A 19,563-nucleotide genomic window follows, 5' to 3' on the forward strand; every position below is an offset into this window, starting at 1 on the left:
GAGTTATAGGTGCATTTCTTGGAGTAGGAGTAGCACTGTCAGGGCTGTTCGTACTGGTAGAGGTTATACGGGTGGTGGCATTAGCGAGGTAAGTAGGAGTGTCCAGAGTTATATTTGAAGATGTAGTTGTGCCAGCTGAAAATTGAACAAAATAAACGGAAGTAATATATACACAAGCACATGCATGCTGCGCGCGTGTGATCACAACTATCAGCGAGAAAAACTGCAAGTGAATTTAGTAGAGAAAACGAAAAATATTGTTAAACCATGTTATTCCCCAAAACCACACAGTGACTCGTATCCCTCTTGAAGGATTTTTATATGGATGCAAAAGCATCATCTTTACTTTAAACATGAACGAAAACGCTATAAATGTCGTTGAATATTTTCACATAACATGCAACGAGAGGGGTACGTGTTTGTTTGAAAGAGGTCAGCGGTAAAACAAAATGTTTTCAGACGGTGTTTGTAAAAATATTATACTACAGAAAAACAGTAACCGATATGATTAAAAGTGACCAAAGCAGGAGTTATCATTATCAAGGTTGATAATGTTCTGACAGCTAGCTGCACCTCCTCTGATGAGCTGCAAGATAAGTTTACATATGTGAGTGTTATCATCATCAAAACACTTGCTTGCTACAGGATGCGCTTATGATAAGATTAATCAGTGAATTTGAATACCTACTTGTAATGAGGAGAACAGTGTTGCATCAACTACGATACGGTCATCGCGACCGTGGACAACAATGACTGTTACAGTCGGGTAAAGGCTGTCCGCTGACGTGAGTCAGTGTGTCTCCTTCGTCAGGACGACAGGTCAAGACATGGTGTCTTATATGACACGAGTTGTTAATCTCAGTGGTCGAAGCTACTCCAACCAACGCACACAATATCAAGGTAATAATTTTTGCTTGAATGAAAGTCTAATTCGTCTTATTTCCTATTTATACCATAAACATTTTGATTGACTATTTTTCAATCAACCAATGAAATACGATCCGCGTACGCGCGAATAATGCACGTGAAAACAGCAACAATGTAACACATGATGTTCAAAGATCAAAGACAGCGGCGATGCGCAGCCTCGTGTCGGAGACAAGGATGAATGTAGGCGAGGGATATTACAAGTACACATTCTGGTCAAACGCATACCTTATAAACAGGAGGAAACTTTCATTAAGAGCACTTCAATCTCCCACTTCGTCAAAATAAATGTTAAAGCTCCGTGTCGCAATAGGCTAACACCAGAAAAATGCTTTTTTGAAAATTTTGGAAATAGAATTTGTAAATTTATACCGACAGTGACAACCTCACTTATCTTTTAGCGTTTCAAATATTTGCCTAAATAATTGTAAACGATTTCGGCAGAAAATTGATTTAAAATAAGAGTGCCAAATAGTCATATATTTTCTGAAATTTTCAAACTTCACTCGCTGTCCGAATGATAAATTATATCAATGTTATTCATTTCTGGTGTGCGCACAGTCGTGAGCGGGTAAGTCTGATGGGGTCAGACGTGTCGTGAACAATTATCGTGTGCGTTGGGTGATCACGTGTTTCCCCCGGAGAAACATTGCACAAGCACCATTCATATGTCGTTTTAGATTACTTCGCAGAAAAACTACAGAGATGCTGTCCACCTTAATAAGTCATTATGATGCTTTAAAACTTGTGCAGAATAAGTGACTAATTAGTTTTTCATCGAAATGCAAGTTAGTTTGCATTTGCTTTTTAGGTGTCTAATTAATTATATAGGCAACACTGATAAATCTCGAAAGTGTAATTTCGATTTATTTTAACGTAGACGGTGGGATGGCCTAAACGTCGGGCCGGGCCGGCTAAGGCGGGCCAAATCTATTATTGGCTAATAAACCCATTAACGAAAACCATGCCTACAATTAATTAATGCAACATACACCCATGATAATAATGATCAGTCGGAAGCCATAAGCCATAAACCGTACCACAATAACCTTATTACGTGTAAATCAACTAAAACTCAAGGAGACGAGAAGCCTGTGAATTGGCTGACCAAAGTTACGTCTAAAAGTGAAATCGTTAAACGAAACAGGATTTAAAACGTATAAATACTTCAGTCAATTCCGATACACATTTCCCTCGGCCCATCTATGTCCAATCACATACCACCCCATAAATTCACTATTCATCGTATTTAAAGCATGCCCGCCTTAAATGATACGATCTCTTCCCCACACTCTCAACATTATCTCGGCCACAATTGTTCGGTCCGGCCCGGCCCAGCTCGAGCCGTCAAAAGCAACTTACACGTAACACACGTATCTTGAATTGTGTTTAAATCCATAGATTAGTATTATATCTACCTAAATGTCGCTTTGTAATGTTATAAAATGCAATATGTAAAGATAACTGCTCCGTTAAAGTGAAGCCCTTGTCTCATTTTTCAACATAGCCTCAATCAAAAGTGTTAAGTCTCTGTTCGGCCCGACTTGGTCCGGGCTCTCAAACACATCTTAAACCTCATACATGTATCCTGATTTCTATTTTAATTTATCACACAATCGCATCAGTTCACTTCTGACACTACAAATCACCCACCACTCACAACACATTCATCACACAATCTCATCAGTTCATTTCTGACACTACAAATCACCCAGCACTCACAACACATTCATCACACAATCACATCAGTTCACTTCTGACACTACAAATCATCCTCCACTCACAACACATTCACACATTCATCAACAATCACATCAGTTCACTTCTAAATCATCCACCACTCACAACACATTCATCACACAATCACATCAGTTCACTTCTGACACTACAAATCATCCTCCACTCATAACACATTCATCACACAATCACATCAGTTCACTTCTGACACTACAAATCATCCTCCACTCACAACACATTCATCACACAATCACATCAGTTCACTTCTGACACTACAAATCATCCACCACTCACAACACATTCATCACACAATCACATCAGTTCACTTCTGACACTACAAATCATCCTCCACTCACAACACATTCATCACACAATCACATCAGTTCACTTCTGACACTACAAATCACCCTCCACTCACAACACATTCATCACACAATCACATCAGTTCACTTCTGACACTACAAATCAGCCACCACTCAGAACACATTCATCACACAATCACATCAGTTCACTTCTGACACTACAAATCACCCTCCACCCACAACACATTTATCATATACGATCACACCTACTTACACACCTGGCATATATTACCACCGATCTCTCCAACCAAAATACACAAAACAACACTTTGGTGATTATACTATTAAGCTACTAAAAAAATAAATAAGTTGCATGTTCATACATGGCCCGTGAGGGGGAGCTCCTGTTTGGCCTGTGTGGACCAGAGCGGACATGGATGTGGGACTTTGAGTGGCCTGTCAGGACCAGTACGGCCCTCGAATGGAGAGCAATGTAATTAAACCTTGCTTCGTCTAAATGAAAAATCAATTTACAATCCTCATTAACACAACATGTGTGGTGAAAGTTATAGCGGACAGATGAACTTGTTCAATAATCCTAAGTTTGAAATACGTTTAATGTTGCATGAAGTTCAAAAACCTTTATCAAGAGAAACCCAATAATCTAGTTCTGTCGGAATTAAATGGTCCGATACACCACACAACGCATGGCTATAAACTAATGATGATAATATAAACCTGTCAAGGACACTTATAGTGACAGGGTAACATGCCCGGTGCTCCATGACCCACACTTCAATAGAACGAGTTAGTTTATCATGCATTGAAATGGAGTCATAAGGTGAGTGAATTTAGTTTCACGCCTCTTTTAGCAATATTCCAGTAATATCACATTAGAAATGGGCTTCACACATTGCACCCATGTGGAGAATCGAACACGGGTCTTCAGCATGACGAGAGAACGCCTTCACCATTAGGCTACCCAACCGCCCCTGGAGTCTTAAATAGAAGTGACAAAATCCTTTCAACATCGATAACAAATGTCTGCAAAAGTGAGTGAGTGAGTTTAGTTTTACGTCGCACTCAGCAATATTCCAGCTATGTGGCGGCGGTCTGTAAATAATCAAGTCTGGACAAAACAATCCAGTGATCAACAGTATGAGTATCGATCTGCGTAATTGAAAACCGATGACAAGTGTCAGCTAGTGGTGTAACGATTCATCATTAGTATCGATGTGTGCATCGTCAACTACGCGATACGAGTGCATCGATACAAATGATATTTAGGCAATACAGTATATCAGGATATTTATGTCGCGAGGGTCCATGATACATCGCTGTATAGCCACAAGAGATGATATATCTCGATACTACTTGCATAATTTACTAAGAAAACTAAAATAGGAATTTGTTTGTGTCTGTTATCTTTGTTACATGAACAAAGGAGTTGGTGTATAAGTGAAAAAGTGTGAACATTTTTCAAACTCTGTGAACTGTAGAATATTCATCTTGTTTTAATTGTCTGACAAATAACACCATTTATTGACAACTATGAATGATGACAAAGCTTTTTTTAAGATAGAGAACAAAATAAGATTAAAATTAGAAAGCAGACTTAAGAGGGGCTTTTTTCAGTGATTTTGAATTCTGATATAAATTACATTGAATTGTTTGTGAAAGCATTGGTGTGGAAATATAACTTCTCAAAGGAAACTTCAATTTCAGAAAATACTTATAGCAGATCAAGGTATACTGAATATGTTTGACTGTACTTTCTTAACCATTCAATGCTGAAATTTTATCAGATTAACAGCTTCTTAAGTGTGTGTGAATGTAACACAAGTTCTGCTGTATAACAAATAAAGTTTTGGTCATTTTATCTATCATACCTGTTCTGTTATTAGAAATTGTAAAGTATCGAGATACGTATCGTATCGCCACCATTGTATCGTGATGATGATCGTGTCGCAGGTTCCTTACCAATACTTTAATGATATATAGTCTCGCCTCATTAAACTGGTATTGGGATATATCGTCTCTCCACTTAGGCCACGATACACAGTTCTAGTGTCAAACAAGTCAGCGAGCCTGACCACCCGATCCCGTTGGTCGCCTCTTACGACAAGCATAGGTTACTGAAGGTTCATTCTAGCCTGGACCTTCACGGGTCCTGCAAAAAGCAGAGTTGATTGTACAATTCTGACTATATCATGAGTATACGAGGAGGTAATGTGCTTTTATCATGAACCATGCATACACTACCTACAATGTACATTCAACGTGTGTCAGTATAAGTGATATATGGTGTTGTATGTACAGGGTCATACCTTGAGAGCATAGACAATTAGACGTACATTGCAACAGTTTCTAAAATCAAGTTTCACTCCCAATGTTTTGATCAAATGGTTTGTCAATCTTCCCATAGCATGTACAGTTACAACAATCGTAATCCAACGGAAAGGGTGGTCTTGTTTCGTGTGTGATCACATATTTAGTTGTCACGCATCTGTCTCTTCCTTGACTATATATTATACACATATATATTCTACATACAAAATGTATTTTAGTAGAGTGAGTCGTTTATGTTTCCGTAGTTCCACCAGTAGGCATTACATACTGAATGATAAGTATCACACTTTTGATATAATCATACATAAATAACCATTTCATCAAATATTGTTACAACATTAGCCGGAAATGCATGTGATACTGCTGACGTACCTTTATGCAATATTTACTTATTCACTCACTATGTCTTGTGTGAGCAAATACCTTATGCAAGTCACTTAAAATGGGTTTTTTTATGTATGTGGTGGTTATGTACAGCTAAGTATAACATATGTACACTTTCGTATTCCTTAAAAAACCCACCTTAGTCACTCATTGGTGTGAAAGGTGTCAGTTTACACAGGATCCTTTGAATGACCTGTTGATACTTTTTACAAATATATGGTTCTGCTTTCAAATGCAATATAGAAATGGTGTCACTGCATTCACCAGACATGACTGATTTCCATGTTACATAAACACCCACGTTGAGCACCTGTCATCACAACTTGACAACGACTGGTAAACATGTTGTTTTATATAAATAACCTGTAAACACAATTTGAAAGCTTTACTACTGCACCTGTGACAACCAACTGTAACGTGTAAACACTGAGAAAAGAGAGCAAGGTTGTCGTGTAGAGGGCTGTGTGTAAGTGACATGTGACCTGTACATAAACAGTAGGTCATTAAAAACTCTTCAACAAAGAACGAATGAAGACAGCGATTCGTGAAAACCCGCACACTCTGGTACTAATCGTCTGTATGTCATAACAAAGATACCTTACTTGTGACGTTTCGCCTACAATAGCCTATTCGTCATATGGGGGCACCTACAGGACTATTGTACATGTACCTATCAGAAGAAGGGCCGCAGCCTTGAATGTGACAGCTCTTTGTCCAGAAAATGTCTACCAGTTTAGGTATTAAAAACAGGGGTATATTCTTACTACAGCACGTAGCTCTCCAACTGCGAGATTCCGACTTAGTTTCTGTTAAACCCGACAACGCCGTAACATACCATTACGTTGATTACAGTTCTACAGTTCATAGTAGTGTCACAGTTCAGCACAATCACCATTGAGGTACACAGACCAACATTATGTTCAACACGACATACATGGACATTACGTTGATTACAGTTCTACAGTTCATAGTAGTGTCATAGTTCAGCACAATCACCATTGAGGTACACAGACTAACATTATGTTCAACACGACATACATGGACATTACGTTGATTACAGTTCTACAGTTCATAGTAGTGTCACAGTTCAGCACAATCACCATTCGGGTACACAGACCAACATTATGCTCAACACGACATACATGGACATTACGTTGATTACAGTTCTACAGTTCATAGTAGTGTCACAGTTCAGCACAATCACCATTGAGGTACACAGACCAACATTATGCTCAACACGACATACATGGACATTACGTTGATTACAGTTCTACAGTCCATAGTAGTGTCACAGTTCAGCACAATCACCGCTGAGGTACACAGGCGAACATTATGTTCAACACGACATACATGGACATTATGACCCTCTTTGTATACATGTGGACTTAGGCAAACAGCTGTACAAGTAGTAGATACAATGATAGTCCGAGATCAAGTCCAACAAAAGCCTCTGCAAAGCCTTATTTCCCAAATAAGGCTTTGGTCGGACCCTTAGCTCTTACTACCATTACCCCTACTATTTTGAAAAGTAGTAAAATGTCCCCGGCAACCACAATTCCCCAAGGGAGAAATAGAAATGTATTGCGCTTCCTCCCAAGGGAAATTGTGTCTCTCACCATGCACATCACACAAAGTTGTGACGGCGGGATACGAACCCACATGTACAGCTTGCGCAGACTATACATAATGAGGTCGCACCACTCAACCAACTGAGCTACCGCGGACTTAGCTGAAGTAGGTCGGTTTTCATCTATGTCACGTTGACTGGTGGTAACACTGTGCCGTACGGTACGATCAATAATTCTTCTCTTACAAACCCTCTCCCTGGCCCATCCCTCAAGTAGTACAAGTTAGGCTCGTCTGATTTCATGTCAACTTTATCTATGTTGTAAGTTTTGATTGACCATATTGGGTCAGTGGCTCGCTTACGACTATCACCCTGGTGTTCCCCAGGCTGGTATAGATACCTCACTAGGGCCCTATCTGGTATCTGTTTCTCCTTCCCACGCAATGGAGCAGCCGACTCTGCTGCTATTGATTTTAGTTTGATAGCGTCTGCCGGTTTCTTGCCGGTGAGACGGGTGACTTCATGGTTGATTGCCGACACCACCTTGGGTAACCTTGTGACCCATTCAGTCGATCGTTTTCCCGGGGTGGCTATCTCCCTCGCATACTGATGTCCGAATAAGCGCTCAGCCAAAGTTCTATTGAATCTCTCAACTATGGCTTGGCTGCGATGGGCTCCAGCCGTGCCACGCCTGACCTTTGTATCGTGTTTGGCTAGCAGTTGTGACACGGCACCCATGAACTCCCGCCCGGGGTCAACTTGCAGCTCTGTTGGCCACGCCAGCGGACTGCGTTTGTATATGCGTTCGAATCCTCTGGCCACCTGGGTAGAATCTTTTGTGGTCAAGGGTTCGGCTTCCTTGTAGCGACTGGCTACATCCACTGCGGTTAAGGCATACTTGTACCTCTTGTCATGGGGTAGGAACAGTAGGTCTGCCTGGTGAACGCTATTAGGTATGTTAATTCCAAACTTCCTTCTAGGTATGTAGCGTGGTGGCGACAAATAGATCTGCCACAGGGCTTGTTTTTCAAGCCACACTTTGGCTTCCTCCGGGGGTACTCGCGCCATTTTAGCCAGCTTATCTACAACGCTAGCTCCTTTCCAGTACCCACGCGGGCTATAGTAAATAGCCTCAAACTTTCTCTGGTTCCGTGACATATATATATCTATGTTCTTGGTTCAATTTTCTCATGTCCGTACGCGTACGTGTTTATCCCATCAATAGCTATCCAACGCTTAGTGTCCATAGGCGACAGGGACGTCTTGTTTATAGTCAGTCCGTATATCTTATGACCATCACTTCTAAGTGTGTTCATTTTATGTCTAAAAGTACGGGTCTTGAACAGGGCTTCCTTGAATCTGGCGTGTTTGATGTGTTGTTTCACCACGTACTTCTTAACACCCTTAGCCTTCCGGATCTCACCATTGTCGGCCTTCAGTATGGAATACATCTTAGGCCTCAAACCTATGTACTCGGCAATGGGCGTGCCAGCACACTCGTCCTTCATCTTACCTAGGACCTTTTTATTTACCGTGCTGTGTATGGCATGACCCTTGGGGTAGTCGCTGGTGTCGTACAAATCGAGGTGTTTTTTCATGTCATCATACACGTCCTCGGTTCGAATCTCCATCAGCATGGAATCCGTGTCAGTGTATAGCACTTCACACCTGTCGTCGTACTGTTTCTTAAGCTTGTTGTAGTAAAAGTCGTACATCAGGTGTTTGGATAAATCGAGGATGCTCATCCCCACGTAAACAGGCCGGTTGAATTTTATGTGGCTTTTCTTCATGTGTAGGGCAACTAAGTCATCGGTGAATATCTTGCTACGGTTGAATGCCGGACTGGCTATCAGTCTCCTTAGCTTGTCTTCCTCATTCGACCGAACCAGCTTCACGGTCACGCGTTTCCTAAGGTTCTCCATAGTCTTACCGAACACCGGTTGTTCATGAGCTTGTAGAGGTTTTTCTCAAAGTCACTGGTGGCAAGCTTTCGGAGGTCTGTGTTCATTCTGATGTAAGGCTCTATCCATGGGCTCTGGTTGAACACGAGCACCCTGTGTATTTTGGTCAGCCTCATACCCAACGACAGGTACAGCTGTAGGTTGCGATAGTGAACGATGTACTTGGTCTTATTCATTAAGTTAGGCACGAGTTTTTCAACGTCTGCCACCCGCCGACCTAACAAGTTATGTTGGTACTCAGACATCCAGTCTGGGTTAACCCTTATACGTTCGGGGGCTAGGGGGTAGCTGTTGTGTGATGTGTGTAATGCCTTGGGGTATTCCAAGTCAACCTCGAGGATATAACCTTTATTCGAATCTGACGCGATGCTCATAACATCGACCTCGTGTGACGCCCATTCGAATCCCCCCTGTGGGTAGATACTGGCTCATAGCCCAACCGTACAGGTTGTTGGCGTCGAGGTAGAGAATGTGATTGGTTGGCTTGCTTGGATCGTAGCCCTTCACGTATTGATTATTTGCTTTCGCGTATCGCTTGGTTGCCATGGAGATCCCACCTCGCAAGCCTTTCTCAATGAATAGGTGCATGTCATAATCTGTAAGCAATTCCAACTTAACTCCAGTCTTTTTAAGCAAGGCATCCCACGACAGACCTGGGCTGGTGTAATACCATGCGGGGTCGAGTTTATACTGCTTGAAACATGTCCGTCTAAACGTCTCAAACACGTTGGCTAACAGCAGTACATCTGTCCTCAAGTACAGGTCGTGGTAGTCACCCAGATTCTCACAACCCAGTTTATTCCATACGTTAATTCGCGTGCGAGTAATCGTCTTGGGATATTTCTGAGTCTGTCAGATTGCTGTAAAATTCTCTGATGGGGGGTAGTCTGGTCTCGGCGAACTTGACCCAACTATCCATGTACTAATAAGGGTACACACCCTTCCTCATAAGCAGGGGTCTAGTCTCGGCGTCTGTGTATCGATCGGTAATAGGGAAGGTATCATTGGCCTTGACCAGACTGTCGAGTGACGACAATAAGAATTGTACTGAATCTATGAACCTAAGGCCGTTTAAGCTGATGGAGATGTATCTCTCCATGTTGTTGGGGATGCACGTTATATTACCATCGATTTTCGCGATGGCCTGCATGATCAAATGAGAGTCGTACCCTCTCAAGTTGTGAAAGACAACGGGGATGTTTATTATCTTAGGGTTGATTCTAAGCTTGAGGTTACACGCGCTGTGAGCGGCGCCTCTATACTTACCGGTTACGTGGCAGTGATCTCTCACCGAATCACCGTTAAGTGGTGAGTCACACACATGGCAGTGAGTGCTACAGGCGTGAGCTAATCTGTCGGCTCGGGTCATACGGATGGGAGCGACTGTATACAGGGCATTCCTAATAATTTTTTCTTCCTCCTGCAAACACTTTAGAAACCTTTCAGCAGCGTCGGGACCCCTATACACTACCGGAGCTTTCGTTTCCCCGTCACAACGGACGACAATGTATCCAAACCCACAGGCTTCATGCTCCTGTGTTTTGAGTGTGAAGCTCTCACCTGTGGGTAGAGCATTGGGAGTATCAACAGGTTTAACCAAGGCTTCAAAGTCGGCGTATATGATATAAGGAACAGACATTTGGTTCTTGTGGTTGTCAAATTTTAGGATATTGTCACCTTCCTTAGGCATGTCGACTCGTATGGCCGTCTGCCCCACACCTTGGCAATCCTCCCGGTGGGATTCTAATAAATCAGCTCGGTTGAAACCGTGCAGGCATCGCACACAAAAGTGTTTTTTCCCAACGTGTTTCGACTGGTCGTGCAACAACCTGCTGAGATGTTTTATCCATGTGTAGTGATACTTTTCACCTCGTTGGATCATGAATATATTGATAACTTGGCGAGGGGGGGTTTGGGGTTCCCCCCAAGGGCTGACCCTGTGCACTATTGTTGTGTTACCTTCGTGCCCAAAGACATTTATAGCTAGATTATTCTGTTTTTCTATTTTAGTTATCTGGGATATGGGGGTGGGTTCATCTATACCATCCCAGTTGAGCCCATCGTCTTGGGGATAACTAGAAGGCCTGTTCGAATTAGTGTCAGCTGGAAACAAGGCTGACCTGATAGCTAACCTAAAACAATCGTCTCCTCTATTCCTGACGTTGACTATGGCCTGTTTTTTCCTATAGTAGGGAGGCAAGTCTAGGTATGACCCACCTCTGAACGGCACGTAGTTAGCTATGTCTAGATAGACATTATCGATTTTATCTACAGCCCACCCGGACCCCAAGTGTGTGTAGCGTTCTAGGTATTCTCGTATCTGCTGAAAACTAGTATCGATTGATGCGTCTATGGTCTCTATATGGGTCACGACCTCTTGCCTACCTCTGAAGTAAGGCTGAACGTACTCAGTGACCCCTCCCCCCACGTTCTTATCGAGCGACATTTTAACTGTGATCTGAAACTTGATACTTCCAAGATCGTTTAGTTCCTGGTTTATTTTATCAGCTATCAGAGGCTTGATATCTGCGACATCTATATTCCTATCAACATGCATGCGCCAGCCTCTCAAATAGTTACCTACAGCACGCTCAGTGCGCACGAACTGTAGATCAATAGCTCTATTCTGCCGTAATAGTTCTACAAGCTGTGGTTTCCTCATACGGGAATAGCCCCCTAACCCCAAATCCCGAACCTCAGCTTTTAGTTGTTTTACAGTGGAGGTTTTGCTACGGGGGCATGTGATAACAATGCGACTAACCCGGCTCTCCCCAGGTTTGAATAACCCGTGAGCCCAAGCTGTTTTGCTTGAGCTTTTAATTGTTTTACCGTGGGAGGGGCTTCTAAACCTAGTAATCTCAACAAGGCTGGCTTCCGCATTCTAGAATACCCTATCACACCACGGTGTCTGGCGATTTGCTTAAGCTCACGTATAGTAGTCATAGTTGCGTACACACCTAAGAGAATCAATGTCTAATTGGACCACAGTAAAGGGAGGTAACTCCTCCAACCTTGATAAAAATATAGTGAGGTCACTAGATGGGCTGTTTCAATCCAGTACTTACACTGTTGGATATAGTATTCCTTGAAGTTGTGTAGGTATTCCTGTATACTTGTAAAACAATTTATCTGGTGTTGAGTCGTGATGTCCCCCTCACATGTGAAGGGGCAAGTATACTTAACACCCTCTTTAATCCATACTACTTCCAATATGACCTGAAATCTGAAGCGTCCCCATAAGTTCAGTTCATCTTCGAATATGTTTTTAACCAGAGATTCGATCTTAAGTTCCACAGACGTAGCTATACGTAGGTGTGCACAGTGTCTAATTGGGGTCTATCCTGAGAAGTCGCCTACGTTCTTTTATGTAGGCCTTTTTTATTCTCGTAGATGAGGTGATGTCTGACTACGTTCACTCCGTGAGCTTTACATAGACAGTAGTGTCCTTTAACCCCTATACCACACACAGAACACGAGTATTCAGGGCTTCCCATGTGGAAACAACAATACCCCTCTGTCCTACATTTCTTACCACAGGGTTCTTTCTTCCCCATAAGTATGTATTCACATCGGTATGGGGCAGGTCTCATGTTTAGCATACTTATATGAGTACTTAGTCTAATTGTTTTGCAACCAATGCAGTCGCTGCTATACCCAGCGCTATGAAGATCAGTTCACGGTCCATTTGTCCCTTGGATGGTGTGTAGTACTGAGCGAGTGTGGGTTTATTGAGCGGTTCCAATCGTTTACCTGTTAATAAGAAGTATTCTCTCGCTGCGTCGTCGACATCGTGGAATGTTTGAACGGCATGGTTTTCACGCCTGAGTTGTTCGTTAATGTAATCGATCCTCTGGAGGCGTTTTTTAGCGTACTCGGATTGTGCGGCCTGTAATTTCTCAATAGCGAGATCGTGCCGTTTTCTTTCTTCCTGTATTTCAGCCGCGTGTGACTCTCGTAGTTTCGAGAAGACGAAATTACTCCCGGAAAATGCCAGGGCATTTACTAACGCACCACCGACCATCATGGCTATCGTGGCCATCCTATATTTATTTCATAATATTTTCAGGTATTATCCCTTGTTTTACTAGGATGTCTTTTGTAGCCATCGCCATACCAAGGTTCATTATGAGAATACCCATATCCTGCAGGTTGAAATCTAGCTTGATAGTAGGTTGTTTAAGCACCATTTTGGTCAACCGAAGTGTACCCTACGGCTAGACTGGCGACCACGGTGGCGTGGTATGCGTCGTTGACGAACGTTTTCCCCTCAGACATTATGTATATGATATAAAAATATATATTTTATTGCAAGATATGTGGGTTGACCTCTAATTGCGGGGGTTTCTCCCTTGGTCGTGTATATAACCATGAGATAGCCACGGCAGCAGTTGCGCATACAACCAACAAGAGTCGAGACTGGTGGGTCACCGTGATAATTTTATGTTGGTTACACCACCGTTTTTTACCGGTAGCTACTCTCTTAGGATTCTTCTGCCTGGTGACTGTGGGAGGGGTCTCCTCCCTGGGGGTTTCCACCGTCTCCAGTTGTGGGGTCTCCTGTGCAGCATCCATCCTTTATACTATTATTATTATTTTTCCTCTCAAATTGGCAATGCTTTGCCGTGATAATCGCCGCCGTCACCGGGGCTAACAACATACCGTATTTGTGGTACAGCTTGCAGCTAATAGAGCTCAAGGCGTGTTCGATAAAAGGGTCTTTCTCAAGGTCTTCCCACAAGTAAAGTTGGCGCTCTGGGGGGGGATGGGAAGGAAGTATGACGCAATACCAGTGTATATCTGGGTCATAGCCAATCATATTGTCTTTGTCATTTCTGCACCTAGTCTAGCCTCGTATCTAGCTTACAGCTTATCGATTTCTTCGGCTGACATTTTGTGAATTTTATCTGGAGTGTACTCCCCAAAGTAATGTTTGGCTTTGCCACCAACAGCCAACGCCACCAGTTTCTCTCGCTTATCATCGTCCACCTGTGGTGATTGGGGTACCAACACTTGCTCTAGCAATTCCTCACACCCCATCTTATAATGTGATAAGTAAGTTTTAGTTTTAACAATATAATATACTATATAGGCGAAACAGAGAGAAATGAAGGTTAAGTTGCACACGACGAACACTTCAAATACCATAGCTATAAGTGCTAAGTTTTACTTAGCATTGCTTAGCATTTGCTTAGCATTTGCTTAGCTTTACTTAGCATTGCTTAGCTAAAACACCCTATAGGCCACGGGTTGGTCGGTCTTGAGCACGAGCTTAGCGTGTTTAGTTTCAGCGAGCTGTTTCTTCACATGTTCCCGTTCTAATTTGCTCATCACATCGTTTCTCTCTCAAACACTCTTCGAATGAATCCCTGTCCTTGCAGTGAAATAAGGCCACCCATCGCGTCTGCTCCCTTAGGTCTTTCAACACCGAGTTGAACTTCTGCGTTAGCACCCAGACGCTGTGATTTGCGTGTCGGCCAGAGAAGGCCAGGTACGATAGCATGTCTCTCTTTTTTGTTATCTCACGATTAGCGCTGCAGTCATCCAGTATGAACAGTGTAGAATCCCCTTTAAATTTCTCGTGAAGAGCTTTCAACCAGTCCTGCAGGCGTGTTCCCGGATCGACTCTGTGTACGTCTGGGTCCGTCATCACCCAAGGTCTTTCCGTGTACGTTTTATTCATGCTCAGAGTAGGGCACATGATAACGATGTGGTCGAACACATCCCTGTAGTACCCCTCCAACATATCCAACACGAAAACGGTCTTCCCACAGCCAGTCTGCCCGCACACTATGGCGCAGTGTGGGTCGCGGGGCAAATCAGTAGATGGCTTGCACGAATCTCCCATTGTCTATATTAAGTTGCGCGTCCATAATAACGTACAGATATAATTTCAACTTGCCAGCGGGTTGAGCCTTCTTGGTAATCTGGATAGTTATCCCCTCACTACCGTTGTCTATGCGGCGACCGCTACCGTGCAGTTTATCGTCATCCGTGGATCGCATGTCCAACCACAGCGTGTACTTGGTGGTCAGGTATTCACCGATTTGCACGGAGGATAGGTCCAGGTCTTTGGTTATGTATGGGTGTTGTTTGATGGCAGGTAGCTTTTTTATCTCATCCCACTGCTGGTATGCCCTCATACCATGACTGAACAGCTGGTTGGGCACGCCCTCGATGGTCACTTCCACCTTTTCAATCTCGGGTTGAAAACTTCGCTGTCCTCCGGAACGGCTCGTAATCCTCCACGGGGATGACCAGGATGCCTTTCATCGATCGCGCCGGCACGTTCAGGTTGATATTCCACACAGTGTCGCTCTTATCCCGCACGATAGATCTATGTCTCAGTATGCGATCGTACAGGATGGCCACATTCCCCGAGTACTGGCTTCGAACCTGCCTGGCCAGCTCCGGGTTAGTGACCATGTCGAACTCCAGAGAGATGCTGTCGATGGTGTAACTGGCCTCATCGCCGTTTGGCATACGCACTACTTTGCTGTAGTCGTTAAACGTTAGCTCGAATTCAAGCCTATCACCCAGCACGGCCTGGTAAAACGGCGCGTGTTCCGTGAGCAACTCGAAGTCGAGCGGCACGCAGAACCAGTTCCCGTACGCTTGAGCGATGGCCTTTTCGCCGTCCGTGATCTTGTCTAACTGGTCTTGTGTGAAGCCGTATCCAATGCGCAACCGGTCGATTTGTTGATGCCCTGGTACACATCATTGACGCGTTCTCCCTCGCTTTTCCAGAGGTCCCCATAGCAGTGAAAGACGTCGCTGTCGTCGATGCTCAGCACCTCGTTACCGGTGATCTTGATGGTGGTTTTCTTGATGATGGCTCGACCTACGTTCCGCACTAGCTCGCGTTTGTTGTTGGTGGAGGTCAACGTGAGGTTGAACGCCAGTCGAACGGTGCCTGGTACAATGAGGTCATTCACGCCAAGGTTTGGAAATCTAACCAGCAGCGTTTGATTCTGGTCTATCTTGCTGGGATTGTTGGTGATGGTCACCGACTGGCGCACGGCTTTGATGCCTAGAGGCTCTCTCGAACTTCTCAAAGGATCTAGTTTTCTACCGTACATTGTTATATAAATGAAATATATAAGTTTTAATACTAAATAATGGCTGAATACATACCTATGGATGATATGAGTGCCCAGGCATTCGACGAGCAGGAGACCTCGTTCCCCTTAAGTACTGAACTTGTACAGTCAGCCGTCGACGATTATTACGACGCAGTTGAAAATAAAGACAACATCAAGCCGTTGGGGAGGGACTATTCCAAGTTTATAGTCGATAAGAAGAGCACGCTGCGATTGAAGGCTCACCCGGGGGTCGATATCATGAAAAAAGACGGGAAGCCATATGCTTTGTCAACACTCACCAGTCGCCCTGGTGGGAGTCAACTGCTCCGTGAGGAACTAGGCTTCATAGATTACGGTGGCGCACGGTCTAAGCTTCCCCCGAAGGTCGTCCAAGATCTGCAAGCAGCCAGGGCCAATACTGGGGATGCTAAAGAAACATCGGACAGTATCGAAAAAATATTGACCACGTACCATAACAACCCCTTGCCGGGGCTCGAATTTCCTCTGAGGGAACTGCGAGGCCTAGACGAAGCCTTGAAACATGTACGTGGAGAACTCGTTAACAACATGGGGAAACTGAACGAAGTTGACGAGCGCATCGCTCGCGAGAAAATAAAACTCACCGAAACTGAAGACGATGATATGAAACGTCGTATCGAGGAGAGAATAAAAAACTTGGAAGACGAGAGACGGACTCGGTTGGAATCCGCTTCCTCGAACCGGGAAGCCCTCCGATCACAAATTAGCCGCGTACGGGAAACCATCGATCGAGTCCTAAATGAAGACACCACGCTAGCTGACAGGATTCGGATCCTGTTCCGGGAGCAAGGCATCACCATCGCCAGCATTTTGACTGCATTGGGCTTCATCATATCTACCCTGGTGGTGTCATTGAGTTGGGGTACCCCCACGCCCCCAAGTGGCGGCACACCACCAAGTGGTGGGGGTGTCAAAGACTGGATAAAAAAACTAGGGGAGGCCCTGGCTGAACTGGCTGGTAAGGCCGCCGAAGCCCTGCCCGGCATCCTGGGTAGCATCGTCTCGTGGCTGCTGAGCGCTCTGGCTAAAACTGCCACGTGGCTCAGTCAAAACCTGTGGGCAGCCATCGTAGCCATGGCGGGTTTGGTGTACGTAGCGGCTAAGGAATTTTTAACCAAATGAGTCCCAAAGCTACCCCGCCAACCACCATAGCTGTTTTATGATCGATGTGCTGCTGAACGTGTGACCCCACAGGGGGTGTTGGTTGCACCCTAGGCTCCGGGGGTGGTGCCACTATACCCGTTTCACCGGTCATGGGTGGTGGGACGTGGGGTATGTTGACATCGAGGTTGACACCCAACTTTTGGTCCCCCGTGGCTATGACTATTTCGTTGTTGTAGCCCACCACTTTTTTTACTCTCAGTTGTATATCACTCGGAGCCATGTACAACCCCACGTCGAACACGTAGTTTTCGACCTGGCATATTCCAACACGTCTTGGTAGCGTTTGATGGCACTCGGGAGATCAACTGGAGCATTGATAGCATCCTCAACGTTGACAACGAACTGTTTCTGAGCGTCGTAAGCAGTCCCCTTACCGAGGATATTGGAACGCGTTTGCGTCTGCGCACCCAACAGCGCCCACACGTACGTTCGAATCGAGTCGTTCAACCTGATTACCCCGGCACGAGTGAACCCTCTCGACGTGTCCAGCATGAACTTTTTCCAGTCATCCGCTGCCCCCTGCTCGAACCTCCAGCCTCGGTAATCCTTGCTGTCGTCGAATGCCATGTAACGGTCATCCCACTCGTTCGTTGTGAGGTGATGATACGACTTGTAATCCCATTCTTTCAACTTCTCGCTGGCTTCCACGAGGGCATGTTGTGAACGATGGGGATACCCAACCCGTGGTTCGGTCCCGGCAAACGCCAATCCGTCTTCGTGTTTAGTTCGAATTCGTTGCAAATACGTTCGTAGGCCCGTCTATCGTACTGGTTGTTTACTGGGTTCCATGCTTTTTCCTGTAGGAGGGGCGCTGATCTCTTTGAGGATACGCCTGACCTGGTAGTACACATGAAACGTGAACACAGACTGACTCAGCGGTCCACGCCGAAAGTGTCGGTCAATGTCACACCACACCCCGTTGTAAGCACCACACGGCGAAGTTGAGTTGATTCTGCCAGAACTGCATCGGTTTGTTGAACCAAGCGTGAACTACCTTAGCGTTAGTCACCGAAAACTTATACTTGGGCGTCGAAATACAACCCAGCAGCGACCACGATCTTCATGTGGGGGAAATCTACGTTCAGTTTAGGGTAAAACACACCAGGGGAGTACATTTTAAAACTATTATATAATGAGTTTATATACTCTAACATGTACATAACACTTCCAGGAATAACGAGCGGTGAGGCCGTTCAGTTGACGCACACGATCGATAATACGTCGGGTCAACTCGAAGTCGCACTGTGCGATATCACCTACCTACCTCGATGGACTAACATCAACGCTAGCAACAATAAACTGTTCGTAGGTGGCGCTCGCAACCAGATAACTGACGGCTACTACAGCGTGTGTTCTCTAAGCGACGAGGTCTTCAAACCCCTGGGAGCCGAACTCAAGATGAACGACTCAAACGGCACAGTGGTGTTAATCAACAACGGAAGAAACTCCTTGAGGCTCGGCCGACCATTGGCGAGGACACTCGGTATGCAGCCTGACGAGATAAAACCAACGACTACCACCACAGGCACTAAGTTACCCGACCTAGTACCGTATCGAGAGCTGTGCATTCATCTCAGCCAGGTTAGCACAACGGACAACATTCAAGGGGGGTCACCCTTCCACTATACTGAGAGCCGTACCGGTGAAAACGGAGAAATACAACGACGGTAGAACAGAGTCGTTTTCACCTCGGCAGTATAAGAGGTTAACTCAGGGCAACATCCCTGAGCTGATAATATCGGTGTTAGATATAAATCATAATCCCGTGAATATAGGATACCTCAGCGTAACGCTGCATATAAAATGACCAGCGCACAAGGTCCCGGAATGAAGTTGAAAAAATGCATCAATGTGGGGATCTCCGACCTCGGGGACACACGCGGATTCGACGACCCCGGAGTAGATGGTAAATTGTATGCTTTGCAACTGAAAAACAGCATTTACAAACGCGTTGAAGTCCCCTCCAATGGTACTAGCAACCTAAGTGATATAGTAGATACCACAAGAGCGGCAGTCAACACTAAGTACAACCTAGTCACCATCGGGGATGATAA

The 19,563-nt window shown here is 44.6% G+C and overlaps 1 protein-coding gene across 2 annotated transcripts in view; it reads left to right on the top strand.

Moving 5' to 3' along the window:
• The first annotated feature begins 752 nt into the window (after positions 1-752).
• Positions 753-19,563, top strand: part of LOC124257458 — a 44,874-nt gene continuing 26,063 nt past the window's right edge. Inside the window, exon 1 of one of the 2 annotated variants that reach the window (XM_046691523.1) lies at positions 753-900. In XM_046691523.1, coding sequence (XP_046547479.1) covers positions 828-900 — 73 coding nt within the window. In that variant the 5' untranslated portion in view covers positions 753-827. The remainder of the gene's footprint in view (positions 901-19,563) is intronic. The other variant, XR_006893277.1, reaches the window with a different exon arrangement.

Source organism: Haliotis rubra, unplaced genomic scaffold (assembly GCF_003918875.1).
Source record: "Haliotis rubra isolate DU_JTF1 unplaced genomic scaffold, ASM391887v1 Scf660, whole genome shotgun sequence".
Taxonomy (NCBI): domain Eukaryota; kingdom Metazoa; phylum Mollusca; class Gastropoda; order Lepetellida; family Haliotidae; genus Haliotis; species Haliotis rubra.